At 43.5% G+C, this 14,798-nt stretch overlaps 1 protein-coding gene across 1 annotated transcript in view; it reads right to left on the reverse strand.

Moving 5' to 3' along the window:
- Positions 1–14,798, reverse strand: part of fat3a (FAT atypical cadherin 3a) — a 224,554-nt gene that overhangs the window by 48,837 nt on the left and 160,919 nt on the right. Inside the window, exons 13-15 of the mRNA XM_036557265.1 lie at positions 13,516–13,791; positions 9,318–9,528; positions 4,337–8,440 (exon numbers count right to left, since the gene is read on the reverse strand). Of these exons, the coding sequence (XP_036413158.1) occupies positions 4,337–8,440; positions 9,318–9,528; positions 13,516–13,791 (4,591 nt within the window). The remainder of the gene's footprint in view (positions 1–4,336; positions 8,441–9,317; positions 9,529–13,515; positions 13,792–14,798) is intronic.

The raw sequence follows: 14,798 nt of genomic DNA on the forward strand, positions 1-14,798 counted from the left end.
GAGAGTGTGTGTGTGTGTGTGTGAGAGAGAGAGAGACTATGTGTGTGAGAGAGAGAGTGAGTGTGTTTGTGAGAGAGAGAGTGAGTGTGTTTGTGAGAGAGAGAGAGAGAGAGAGTGTTAATAACAGGCTCTTAGCCCTTGCTGACAGTGTGTGAAAATCAGCTGTAGTGGGTGATTTTACCCAGAATGCACTGGGCGCTCTGTAAAGCACTCTCAGTGCTGTGAAGGATGAATAGACTCTTATCAAGATCAGTCTGAAGATCAGCGTAAGGTCTGAGACCAAAGTTTGAAGATCAGTCTAAAGATCAGTCTGAATATCAATGTAAGTTTGAAAATCAGTCTGAAGATCAGTCTGAAGATCAGCGTAAGGTCTGAGACCAAAGTTTGAAGATCAGTCTGAATATCAATGTAAGATCTAAGACTGTAGTTTGAAGATCAGTCTAAAGATCAGTCTGAATATCAATGTAAGTTTGAAAATCAGTCTGAAGATCAGTATGAGATCTGAGACTGCAGTTTGAAGATCAGTCTGAAAATCAGTGTGAAGATCAGTCTGAAGTGTAGTCTGAAGATCTGAGGCCGCAGTTTGGAGATCAGTCTGAAGATCAGTCTGAAGATGAGTCTGAGATCCGAGACCGCAGTTTGAAGATCAATCTGAAGATCAGTTTGAAGATGAGTCTGAGTTTGAAAATCAGTCTGAAGATCAGTATGAGCTCTGAGACTGCAGAGTGCAGATCAGTTTGAAGATCAGTCTGAGATCTGAGACTGCAGTTTGAAGATCAGTCTGAAGATCAGTCTGAGATCTGAGACCGCAGTCTGAAGATCAGTCTGAAGATCAGTCTGAGATCTGAGACTGCAGATCAGTTAGAAGATCAGTTTGAAGATCAGTCTGAGATCTGAGACTGCAGTTTGAAGATCAGTCTGAAGATCAGTCTGAAGATCAGTTTGAGATCTGAGACTGAAGTTTCAAGATCAGTCTGAAGATCAGTATGAGATCTGAGACTGCAGTCTGAAGATCAGTCTGAAGATCAGTCTGAAGATCAGTATGAGATCTGAGACTGCAGTTTTGAAGATCAGTCTGAAGATCAGTCTGAAGATCAGTTTGAGATCTGAGACCGAAGTTTCAAGATCAGTCTGAAGATCAGTTTGAGATCTGAGACCGAAGTCTGAAGATCAGTCTGAAGATCAGTCTGAAGATCAGTCTGAAGATCAGTCTGAGATCTGAGACTGCAGTCTGAAGATCAGTCTGAAGATCAGTCTGAGATCTGAGACCGAAGTTTGAAGATCAGTCTGAAGATCAGTATGAGATCTGAGACTGAAGTCTGAAGATCAGTCTGAGATCTGAGACTGAAGTCTGAAGATCAGTCTGAGATCTGAGACTGCAGTCTGAGAGTGTGAGGTTGTTTTAAGACTGCAGTGGTTAAAGACCAGCATTTATCAACAATGATCAACATCAGAATCTCTCTCTGTTTATCTCTCCCTCTCTTTCTTTTTCTGTTTTCTCTCTTTCTCTCTGTTTATCTCTCTCTCTTTTTCTGATTTCTCTTTCTCTCTCTTTCCCTTTGCATGTTTCTCTCTCTCTCTCTCTCTCTCTCTTTGTTTAAATCTCCTGTTTTAGGAGAACTTAAAAGGGCAAACAGCCTCTAATAGACTCTTCACACCCTCACAGCACAGAGAGAGAAAAAGAGAGAGAGAGAGAGAGAGAGGAGAGAGAGAGAGAGAGAGGAGGGGAGACACAAAGAGGAAAAAGAGTGAGAGAGGAAACAGAAGGAGAAAAGGAAAAAAGAAAGAAAGACAAAAAGAAAGAAAATGAGACAGAAAGGAAAAAGATAAAGAGAAAAAATAAAGTGTGTAGTATATGTGTGTGTGTAGTGTGTGTAGAATGTATATAGTGTCTGTGTGTAGTAAGTGTGTGTAGTATACCTGTAGTATGTCTGTATGTTTTTAGTATGTTTGTGTGTGTCTGGTGTGTGTATATGTGTGTAGTATGTGTCTATATCTAATATTTGTGTACTGTTTGTGTGTCTACTATGTGTGTAGTATGTGTATGTGCATAGTGTGTGTTTGTAGTATGTGTGCGGGTGTGTGTGCAGTATGTGTGTGTGTGTGTGTGAGTGTACTCTGTAGTGTGTGTGTTAAATAAGTGTGCAGTATATATATGTGTGTGTGTAGTCTGTAGTGTTTGTGTTAAATGAGTGTGCAGTATATATATGTGTGTGTGTGTGTGAGTGTAGTCTGTAGTGTGTGTGTTAAATGAGTGTGCAGTATATATATGTGTGTGTGTAGTCTGTAGTGTGTGTGTTAAATGAGTGTGCAGTATGTGTGTGTGTGAGTGTAGTCTGTAGTGTGTGTGTTAAATGAGTGTGCAGTATGTGTGTGTGTGAGTGTAGTCTGTAGTGTGTGTGTTAAATGAGTGTGCAGTATGTGTGTGTGTGAGTGTAGTCTGTAGTGTGTGTGTTAAATGAGTGTGCAGTATGTGTGTGTGTGTGTGAGTGTAGTCTGTAGTGTGTGTGTTAAATGAGTGTGCAGTATATATGTGCGTGTGTGTGTGAGTGTAGTCTGTAGTGTGTGTTAAATGAGTGTGCAGTATATATGTGTGTGTGTGTGTGTGTGTGTTTCTGTAGTGTGTGTGTTAAATGAGTGCAGTATATATGTGTGTGTGTGTGTGTGTGTTTCTGTAGTGTGTGTGTTAAATGAGTGTGCAGTATATATGTGTGTGTGTGTTCAGTATGTATGTGTTTATGAAATGCTGTGTGTTTCTGTCTGTCTCTAAGTTACGATAACAGCACAGAGGCTGCAGCTTAATATAAATTCAGTCTCAGTCAAGGTGTGTGTAGTATGTATGTAGTATGTGTGTGTGTGTTGTCTGTGTGTGTGTGTGTGTGGTTAGTGTGTGGTATGTGTGTGCGTCTGAGTTCGGGGTCTTCTGAATTATAAAACACAGCAGGTCCCTAATGCGATGTTATGAATGTCTGAGCTGCTGGTATCCAGTCCTGCACCTGAGTGTGTGTGTGTGCAGTATGTTGAACTCCTCCTCAGCAGAGACGACACTCAGTCACATCCTCACTGAACATGAAACAGTATGTAGTGCACAGCTGCTCTCCTCAGCAGGACTACCGGCGCGTCGCGATTACGGGGCTGAGACCTTCCGAGGTCCCATTTCTCGGCCGCAAACGTCATAAGCGCCATCCCATTTCAAAAGAACGCGGAGGGTCCTCGAAATGCGGCCGACAAAATGTGACCTTCTTCTGGCCGAAATCTGAGGATGCACCTATGTATCCTTCTCATCCCTGAGTTCCCATGAGCCTCAGGGGCTGTATTACAGAAACTTCCTCTCTTTTCGTCCTAAGTTAAGATCTGACAGGTCAAGAGAAGCAAATCTGACCTTAATTTAGGAATTTTATCTCATCTTACATCATCTCATCTCAGGTTAGGAAATCTTAACTTACTCGATCGTTATTGACAATCAACTGTCAAGTCTGTTGCCTAGCAACTGAACAGCTGAAAGATAAACACGCAAATATCTTCCTAGAGCAATTGGTTGCCAAGGTATTGCTATGGTATCCCAGGTAGTTGCTAAAGTGTTGCTGGGCCATTGTTATGGTATCCCAAGTAGTTGCTAAGGTGTTGCTAGGCCATTGCTATGGTATCCCAGGTAGTTGCTAAGGTGTTGCTAGGCCATTGCTATGGTATCCCAGGTAGTTGCTAAGGTGTTGCTAGGCCATTGCTATGGTATGCCAGGTAGTTTCGAATGAGATGTCAGGCCGTGGCTATAGTATCCCAGGTGATTGCTAATATGTGTGTATATGTGTGCTAGTGTTATGTGAGTCTGTATGTAATGTCTATAAGAGATGTCCTTTGTGACATAATTTATGGATTTGAACTTCCTCAATATTCATTAATTTTCCATAAGAAAGAAAAAATAGTGTATGAACGAATGCTGTACGTTCACTGGTGGTTTTGGATAGTAAATAAAATGTCTATATTTGTGTTGTCGTCATGGCGACCCCTGGTTCCTCTCACCACCACTGTAAAGACATCTGAACCATGTTTACATCTCAATTCTTGAATTATGCAAATATTTTAAAAAATCCTTTTAACATATTAAAGAAAACACTGTCTGGTTTAAAAATTCAAAAGGCCATTTAAATGATTAATGTTCATACCACTGGGGGGCAGCAGGGCTTTACTGTGTTTATCAAAACATGCATCATCCTGCTATCAGGAATGAAGTATACCCTTAATGTCTATAATGAGCCTATTTTAGGTTTACATGGTAGAGGTTATATAAACAGCATGCTCTCATTAAACATGCTCGTTTACATAGTTTTTTCCTCACCTGTGATGTGGTAGGTGACCTGACGGTTGCCGGGAGAGCTGTCGTCATCCCGTGTGTTCAGCACAGCCACCACTTCCCCCGGGGCGTCGCTTTCGCGGACGCTGCCATAGTAACGGGCCTGCAGAAACTCTGGCATGTTATCATTGGAGTCGCCCACGGCTATGGTCACTGTTGTTGAGGCCGACAGGCTGGCGGGGTCGCCGAGGTCATACGCCCAGACAGTGAGACTGTGGGCAGGGCTGTGTTCGTGATCCAGCCCCTTCAGTGTCGATATCCAACCGGAACTGCTGTCAATCGTGAAAAAACTCCCCTCCTCCAAGTCCTCACTGCCTGAGCCAAGCAGCCCAGGAGGAGCAAGGCTGTATGTCACTTGACCATTGGCTGCCCAGTCAGGGTCCATTGCTCGCACTTGGAGGACCCTGGTTCCAGCAGGAAGTCCCTCACTGACCGATGCCTCATAGACGTCCGATTCAAATGCTGGTTTGTTATCGTTAACATCCAGAACTTTCACCTCCACATCTACAACAGAGACTGCATCTACAAGTCCTTGCTGGAGCGTGGCAGCCACCTTAAAATGGAAAACTGGAGTTCGCTCTCGGTCTAGTGGTTTGTCCAACTTTATCATCCCACTCTCCCTGTCCACCACAAACATTCCATCACTATTGGCAACTGCAGTATGACCAATCACAGCTGAGAAACTGACCGGTAGTGAGGACTGACCAATAGGTGTCTGAAGATGGACTGCCCCAAGCATGGAACCTATGGGAGTGTCCTCCAGTACAGTGAAGGAGAAGTGTGGCTGGCTAAAGATGGGCAAGTGGGCATCAGCTGAGAGTACATGGACATACACGGATGCAAGAGTGTGCCGAACAGGTGTGCCGCCATCCGAGGCCTTCACAAAAAAGGACAGCACTGACCCTCGCAAGGGGCTGAAGTTACCCTTGGTGACTATCCAGCCACTGTCAGGATCAATGTCCAGCAGTTCTGTTACCTGCAGACTGGCTTCACTGTACAGGCTGTAGCTGATCTGTCCATTGATCCCCTGGTCAGCATCCCATGCTTGAACCTGGATCACTACAGATCCAGATGCTACCTCTGCTCGGACACTAGCACGGTACTCTGAAGCATCAAACAGAGGAGCATTATCATTATCATCTAGCAGGCTGACCCGGACACTGCAATAGCCAGCCCTACCTCCTGCATCCACTGCAGCCACAGACAACATGACTTCACTTCTCTCCTCACGGTCCAACTTTTCCAGAGTCATGATCTGACCATTGCTGTCTATGCTAAACAAGTCCCGAGCTGTGTCTGAGAGCAGAATATAGTGAACCTCCCCAAAAGGCCCTGGATCAGCATCCTGCGCCCTGATCATGATTACCTTTGATCCTGCTGGCATGTTTTCACGTACCTCTGCTTCATACATGCTCAGAGTGAATTGTGGAGAATGTAGATTAGCTCGCTCCACACGCACATGAACTTGAGCCGTGCTGGTGAAGACACCATCTGAAACACTAACATTCAGGCTGAAAGTGGACGGCATGCGCTGCGTTCGTCGCTGGCCACTCAGGGTAAGGACCCCAGAAGCAGCATCTAGCTCAAACAGCATCCGCTCGTTTCCTGATACCAGACCATAGCGAAGCCGATCTGTGTCAGACCAATCTGCATCGGATGCCTGGACACATGTAACAAAGTGACCTCTGGGTGCAAGCTCGTTGACCGAGGCCTCATACAGTAGCTGGTTGAAGACCGGAGCATTGTCATTCGTGTCCATCACCTGGACTATCACTCGCACCTCACTGCTCAAGGGCGGGAAACCATTGTCAGTTGCTTTGACAACAAAGATGTAACGTTCAACAGTCTCGTGGTCGAGAGATCGAGCAGTCAGTATTAGGCCACTGCTGCTGTCGATGTGAAAGTGGTCTGTGCTGTTGCTACGGTCAGGGATGATCTGGTATCGCACTGCTGCATTCTTCTCTGAGTCGCTGTCCAACGCTTGCACCTGCAGGGCAGGAGTGCCTATCATGGCTGCTTCAGAGATCACTGCATTATATACTGGTTGTTCAAAAACCGGGGCATTGTCATTTACATCTAAAACCATCACTTCAACGTCTACTTCTGCACGTGCACCTGTGAGGCAGTCTGTTGCCCTGACAATCAGTCTGTGGGCAGGACTGGTCTCATAGTCCAATGGCGCTATAACGCTAATGACTCCTGTGTCAAAGCCGATGGAGAAAAGAGTACCAGGGTCGCCATGCGTGATGGTGTAAAGGACACTCTGTCCTTCTGGACTGCTAGCGTTAATTCCCAGAATTGGTGTGAGCACTGGAACATCCTCACTCACTTTTACAGAATAGAATGGCCGGTCGAATACAGGCATGGCTCGGTTTACTACAGTAACAGGAAAGGTGACGGAAGACGAGAGAGGTGGGGTGCCACCATCACGTGCAAACACTAGAACCTGGTATTCCACACTGGACAAGTCAGCTTCAAAAGCTCGGCGTAACCTTAGTTCCCCACTTATGCGATCCATCTCAAAGTGTCCCAACTCATCCTGCAAGAAGTAGCTGACTTCTCCGTTAAGTCCTTTGTCTCTGTCCACTGCTGTGACTCGGAATATGGAAGCTCCAGGTTCTGCCTCCACTTGCACAGCTGCATAATATGGAAGTCCCACAAACACCGGGGCATTATCGTTGACATCTGTAACCCGTACACGGACCAGTGCCCTGGCAACTCTTAACCTGTCCTCTTCTCGTCCTGCCTGAACCAGAAGCCCATACTCCTCCTTTTCTTCTCGGTCCAATGGGACTCCTACTGTCTCTATGGCGCCAGACGTGGGACGGATTCTGAACTTCCCACCAGCATTCAGCAGGCTGTAGCGTAGTGGCTCGTTCAATCTGTTACCGAGTGCTGTAACCACAGCAACTGTAGTCACATTGCCGTTGTTCTCCTGAATGTTGGCATTGTAGACACCGTGTGTGAAGGCTAGTCCACTGTCCAGTGCCTCACGGACCAGAACGGTCACCAGAGCTGTGCTAGAGAAACGACCATCTGACACACGAATGTTAAAGCGGAACCGGTCTTTACTGAAAGTGCTGTTTCTGACTGTTAGTAGTCCAGTGTCTGCTTCCATAGCAAAGTGCTCCAAACTGCCATCGGTCAGGGAGTAAGCCAGCTCTGATTGGCCATCACCGTCAGGATCATAAGCAGAAACTCGCAGGGCCTCCACCCCCTCGTAGGTGGGCAGCAGGAGAACAGCCTCATAGGAATCCTGGGAAAACTGAGGAGGGCAGTCATTAATGTCTCGAACCTGGACAGTAACCTCTGCCGGACGCTCGGCTGACAGCTGGGGCCGCCCACTGTCCCTCACACTAACATGGAAGCGGAACGTTGGTGTGGTTTCGTGGTCCAGTTGAGCGATAGTCCTGATGGAGCCAGTTCCTGCATCTACAGCAAAGAAGCGCCTGGCAGTTTCTTCCTGGATCTGGTACACCAGCAGGGCATTGTGGTTTCGGTCAGCATCTGTTGCTCGAATGACCAGAGGTTCACCCGTTTCACTCAGAACCACACTGTTCAACCCTGCACCCTCGCTGATGCTGCCCTGATACCGCACCTGCTGGAAAACTGGAGCATTGTCATTCTGGTCAAGCACAGCAACAGTTACTGTGGCATTCGAGGACTGTCCAGCCATGTTGCTAGCCGTGACGGTCAGAACATATGAGGAAACTGTCTCAAAGTCCAGTGCCTTCTGGGTTGTGATCACACCACTGTATTGGTTGATGCGGAAAGTCCGGCCACCGTTCCCATGGCGAATGTCATAGGTCAGTGTGGACAGGCTGAGGGCATTCACTGTGGTTACAGAGGTCCCAATGGCCACACCTTCCGCAACCTCAGCCTGGTATTCGCTTTGAGGGAATTTGGGGGGTGCGTTGTCTGAGAGGGTTACTGCAATGCGGACTGCGGCAGTGGCAGACAAAGCTGGAGAGCCGTTATCCATGGCTTTGACTGTTAATACGTAATGACCAATAGTGGACAAATCCAATTCTCGGGCCACAGAGATTATTCCCAAAACAGGATCAATCCGAAATGTGCTCCCAGTGTTTCCTATGAGACAGTAAGACACAGGTATTGTCAGCAAAAATGCAAATGTGGACAATAAGTGAAAAATAATGGAACGTATTCATGTGTAAGCTGTTTAATTTTGCGAATTCAAACGGCTTCAACATATGGTTGCAATGGGAGGCGAGATTACAAGACTAGAAGAGAGACCCTGGGATGGAGTCCTGGGTGGCTTCTGCATTAAGCTAGAAGGCTGGACCTCTGCTTGATGAACAGAGATGGGACTGTGAGAATGGGATGAGGATCAGGGACAAGATGGGGGGTTTCACAGGAAACGAAAGACTGAGATGGACATTTCAGAGGACGTTAGGATGAGTCTGAGGCATGGTCCTCCTCTATTATTTGTATTTGTATATTTATGAGGACCTCTCCAGAATGATTAACATGAATTCATGAACATTTTGACATTGTTGGGATGTTTTTTTCTCTGAAAACTGTAGATTTTATTAGATAAAGAAAAGGGGCCCTGAGTGGTGCCACCATCTAAGGGCTGCACATTTCCTCAGGAGATGACCGGTGATGCCACAGCCATCCATGGTTGGGTGTCTATAAAGATCATAATTGACCATTTGCAAAATTAAAAAAGTTACTATTGCTACATCCATCAAACTTTCAGCTCATGCTAACTGGTGGCGTCCATAACCAGGGAAACCCTTTATTCACTCAACACTGAAGCAGCAGGTTTTCATTATTGATGAAAGCTGCCCCTTCAGATGAGCTAATGCTAATGCTAACACTGGAGCAAGTCAGAGCTGTTAGATGTAAACTTTAATAAAACAATACACAGAACATCATGTGTACGAGTTTATCTCTAAAGGCCCCACAAAGACAGGAATACAAGCTAGTGTGTGTGTGTGTTTACCCGAGTCTATGCTGTAGCTGATCTGAGCATTCTGGCCTTTGTCTTTGTCCAGCGCCGTCACTGTGAGGGCGGCAGAGCCCAGAGCCGCAGACTCGTACACCTGTCCGTCATACATCGGCATGGTGAACTGGGGGGCGTGGTCATTCACATCCTCTACACCAATCAGCACACGGGCCAGACTCCGCCTGTACGGGAACTCCTGATCTTTCACCTGGGAGAGAGAGAGAGAGAGAGAGAGAGAGAGAGAGAGAGAGAGAGAGAGAGAGAGAAAGAGACAGAGAGAGAAAAGGGGAAGAGAAAAGGGGAAGAGAAAAGGAATAAGATAGAGAGAACGAAAGAGGATGAAAGACAGACAGAGCAAGAGAGAAAGAAACCAGACAGAAAAAGAAGAGAGAGAGAGAGAGAGAGAGAGAGAGAGAGAGAGGGAACAAGAAAAAGAGAAAGAGAACAAGAGAAAGTGACAAACAGAAACAGAGAGAGGAGAGAGGCACATACATGAAAAGAGAGAGAGAAAGAGAAAGAAAGGAGTGAGGAAGAGCGAGGGAATGAGAAACATAGGAAGAAAGAAGGAACAAGGGAAGTAGAGAGAGAGAGTGAGAGGGAGAGAGGGAGAGAGAGAAAGAAAAGGGAAAGAGAGAAAGAATGAGAAAGAGAGGAAGCAAGAGGGAATGAGGGAAAGAGACAGATAGACAAAGAGAGAGAGAAAGAAAAGAGACAGAAAAAGAAAGAGAGAAGAAATAAGACACATGAGAAAGAGACAAATAGAGAGACAGATATATGAAAAGATAGAGAGAGATAGAGAGAGAGAGAGAGAGAGAGAGAGAGAAAAGGGGGAAGAAAGGGGGGTGAAAAAAAGAGCAAGAAAGAGGGAACAAGGGAAAGAGAATGAGATAAAGTCAAGAGAGAGAGACAGAGAACAAGAGAGAGAGGCGAGACAGATATTGAGGAAGAGAAAAGAAAGAGAAGAGAGAGAGAGAAAGAAGAACAATGAGAAGAGAATGTAGAATAAAGAGGTAAAGAGAGAGAGAGGAATAGAAAAAGTGCATTTTACTGTGTGAATGAGATAGCAGAAGAACGAACACACACACACACACACACACACACACATACACACACACACACACACACACACACACACACACATACAAACAAACACACACACAAATCTCTGGCAGACAGAGCAGATATCATCTCTCAGTGGATCACAATAACACGTCTGCTCTGGTTTGTGGCTGCTGGAATATCTGAGCACTTATTAGACAAACACACACACACACACACACACACACACACACACACACACTCACAGACGAGTGTGTGTCTCATCAGGGGAGCGCTGAAACAGAGAGTGAGTGTGATCAGATCGATAATTAGATTGCAGAGCTGGGAAACAGGTGGAGATGACATTAAAACACGAGCCGCCTGCCAGAGCGCACGCACCGCGTCGACCAATCAGCATCTCCCATCAGACCGGCTCTCAACCAGAGAGAGACAGAGAGAGGGAGACAGAGAGAGAGAGAGGAGGACAGGTGAAGAATGGAAAGAAGGAGGCAGAGAAACACAGGCAGACAGAGAGGAGATAAAAGAGCGACAGAGAGAGAAAAACGAGAGAGGAGCTGTTTCCAGATTTAACTCAGCTGAACCCACAGCAGAGCCCGTCTTTCATCACCAAACTTTATAATCATCGTTTCTCTGTAATATACGACTGAAATATGAACAGCTGACCTCACAAACCTCCCGTCTGGCTTTATGATGCGGCTCATATATTGAAGCGCGAATCAGCTCCCGCTGCAGGACAGTGTCCAGATGCAGGCCAGTGTCCAGCTGAAGGCTACTGTATGTTTGAGGGCAGTGTAACTTACAAGCATAAGCATTCTCAGTCAGCAATTTAAAAAAATATTTTACAGTCCTGCCTGACTCCAGGATTTTATATTTAAAGAACAAAAGAATTATATATATATAAAATAATAAAAAAAAATTCTGTACAAATATAACATTTTAATATTAATATATGTATATATACATTTCTAAAAATATAAATATGTAAATGTTATATTTATACAGAAAACAAAATTATATATACACAATTGTGTGTGTATATATATATATGTATATATATATATATATATATATATATATATACACATATATATATATATATATATATATATACATATATATTATATACATAATTTTCTGTATAAATATTTGGTTTATTTTATTTATTGTCACTCATTATTATAGAAGCTTTACTACTTTTTATTATTTAATGTTTTTATTTTCCTCTATTTTCTCTTTGTATATTTTGCTGTTTTTCAAATGTATTTCTTCTTGTACAGTCCTTTGCAGTACCATTTAAATTTATGAAAGTTGCTACATAAATAAGGTTTATCATTATTATTATTATTGTTACTAGTATTATTAATATTATTAAGTAATAAAAAATCTTTTATACACTATATAAAATCAGCCAAACATGCCTTGGTTGACCGACTATATTTGGCATGAAGGATAAACTACGGGTCAGACTGTAATCAGGAATGAGCTCTACAGGGACGATGGAAAGGCCAGTGAAGTGACCACTGATGTGTAATAAAAATGTATTAAGGTTGATACATAAATAACGTATTATTATTATTATTATTATTATTATTATTATTGTTTACTTTCAGTGCTGAGCTGTAGTAAAAGATTTTGCAAACTTCAAAAATAGAAGCTCATATAAAGTCATCTCCATAATTAATGGCACCCTTGGTAAAGCTAGTTAACATGCAGGGCTTCAGTTTTGCTGTGACTAAAATTACTTCTATTAAATGAATGAAATGGTTTTTCACATTTTTTGCGACTTTTTTAAGCCATCTTTACTGAGGGTGCTGATGGAGGTGGAGTCAGGGGTCAAGCCCCAGAAAACGAAACGTTTCGGTGGGCTTCTCTCGCTCACAGTTGGCTCAGAGTGCGCCGGTGTTTGCAGGCGTATCACGGCTAATCCTCCACCGCAGCCTGTTCTCATCTTTGGGAGGGTTTATAAGCTTCTGTACTGCAATCCCACAAAGATCCTGCAGTACAGTCTGCTACAAAACGGCTCCACTGTATCAGACCCAGGAGTGACGAAGGGCCTCAATCCTTTCCAAAAAAACAAACAGCACCGGCGTCATCTGCTGCGGTAACTCGTCTCAGGTGTGGCACCTGTTTGACGCTCACCTGGACACACCTGCGCTGTAATTAAGGTAGCGATCACAGGTGGATGGAATGCCTTGATGGACTGCTGGAGGTAACCATGGCAATGCTAGCATGTCTCTAGGCTGTAGTGCAGCGGTTGCCATGGCAATGAGGCAGAGCCTCATTGTTCTTACAGTTTCGATTCTCTAATGGTTGCCGTGACAACGTAGGTGTATGTGTTACTCTGAGACTGATGTGGTTACCACACCACATCACCGAGGCTACAGTGCAGCTGTGAAGTAGATGGAGAGCATCATGGACACTGTAATGGTTGCCTTGACAACGCAAGTGTACAGTATTAGCTACTATTGCAGCTAAGCCTGTAGAGGTCACCATGCAGATGTAGGTGTCACCATACGACAAGACTGTGATGCCACAGTTACCATGACGATAAAGGACACTGTTTTTGTTAGTGTAGTACTGAGACTATAATGGTTGCTGTGACAACACAGGGGTATTTTTCCTGATGGCGTTGACACCGTAGAGATTACCATGACGATGTGACTCCATCTGTTACTGTATTATTGCTTATGTGATGCTTTGGCAACAAGGACACAGAAGTTACCATGACAATGCTGGTGGCGAGACTGTAGCGGTTACCATGACGATGCTGGGCTGTCTGTTATTAATTAATTGAAGCTGTAATACCAAAGTTACCGTGACGATGAGGGACAACTTGGTGTTTAATACAATATCAAGACTGTAATGGTTGCCATGACAATGCAAGGGATGTGCTACTATGGCGCTGAGATTGTTGCAGTTACCATGACGATGCATGATCTGTTACTAAGGCGAGGAGGGCAGTGTAGCAGATACTGTGATGTCAAGAGAGAGTGTTTTTTTCTTTGCCGTAATGCAACAGTTACCACGGCAACGGAGGATTTCTGTTTTACTGTACCGTATTAAGTATATAGTACTGAGGCTGTAACGGTTGCCATATCAGAGCAGGTGTATGTGTTATAGCGGCTGTAGTGGTTACCATGACGGAGAGGACGTGCTGGTTGCGGCTCTCGTGGTCGAGGCGGCGCGCGGTGTAGATGGTCCCGGTGTTGGGGTCGATGCGGAACAGGCGCATGCTGCTGGGGTCCACGCTGCCCAGAATGCTGAAGGTCAAACGGTGGCGCTCGTCACGGTCCGACGCTAAAACCTGCAGGACCTCCGTATCTGGGGGCGTATCTTCTGCCATGGTGATGTCATAGGTGGGCTGGGAGAACACTGGGGCGTTATCGTTGTTGTCCACCACGGTGATGTGGACCTGAGAGAGAACACACACACACACACACACACACACACACACACACACACACACACACACACAGAAGTAAATGATAAGAGCTACAGTACAGAACATGTGTGATATGTATAGCATATAATAGTGCTAGTAATTGGTCCAATGTGCTGTATGGATATATATATATATATATATATATATATATATATATATACACACACACACACAATTGTGTATGTTGTGTGCAAGATTTCTAACTTAAATAAAATATGCAACATTTTTGCGCAGTTATGTTAATGTTAAAATATTTAAAAGTATTTTCTTACATAAAAATATTTTCTGAAGTCTTTTCTTAAGTAAAAATATTTTATTTTCTTAGGTAATTTTCTTAAGTAAATATATTTTCTTCTTTTTTTATGTAATTTTCTTAGTAATTTCCTTAAGTAAAAATATTTTCCTATTTCCTTATGTAATTTTCCTTAGTATTTTCTTAAGTAAAAATATTCTTCTTAAATAATTTTCTTAAATAAAAATATTTCCTTATTTTCTTAAGTTATTTCTTAGTAATTTCCTTAAGTAAAAATATTTTCTCATTTTCTTAAGTAATTCTCTAAAGTATTTTCTTAAGTAAAAATATGTTCTTATTTTTATAATATTTTCTTTTTTTATATTCTTATATTGTATTATATCCTTATATTTAGTATATTATATTCTTATATTATTTTTATTATCTTAAGTTATTTAAGTAAAAATATTTATTTATTAGTAATTTCGGACAATTTCCATTGCTCCAAATATGTACATTAATGTGTTAATAAATTATTAACACCACTCAAAGCTGATAATGCATTTGCTTGTTAATTATAGAGTGTACTTCAGGGATAAATCCGCTAATGTATTTTAAAATACAATAATCTTCATGAACTTGCCACAGTCAAATAACTGACCGATCCGCTGAGCTTCGGCCTGCACTGCTACTGTTACAGCACCACCAACAAGATATGCATTTTCTCTCAACCCACATTCTCATT

Source organism: Colossoma macropomum, unplaced genomic scaffold (assembly GCF_904425465.1).
Source record: "Colossoma macropomum unplaced genomic scaffold, Colossoma_macropomum, whole genome shotgun sequence".
Classification (NCBI taxonomy): domain Eukaryota; kingdom Metazoa; phylum Chordata; class Actinopteri; order Characiformes; family Serrasalmidae; genus Colossoma; species Colossoma macropomum.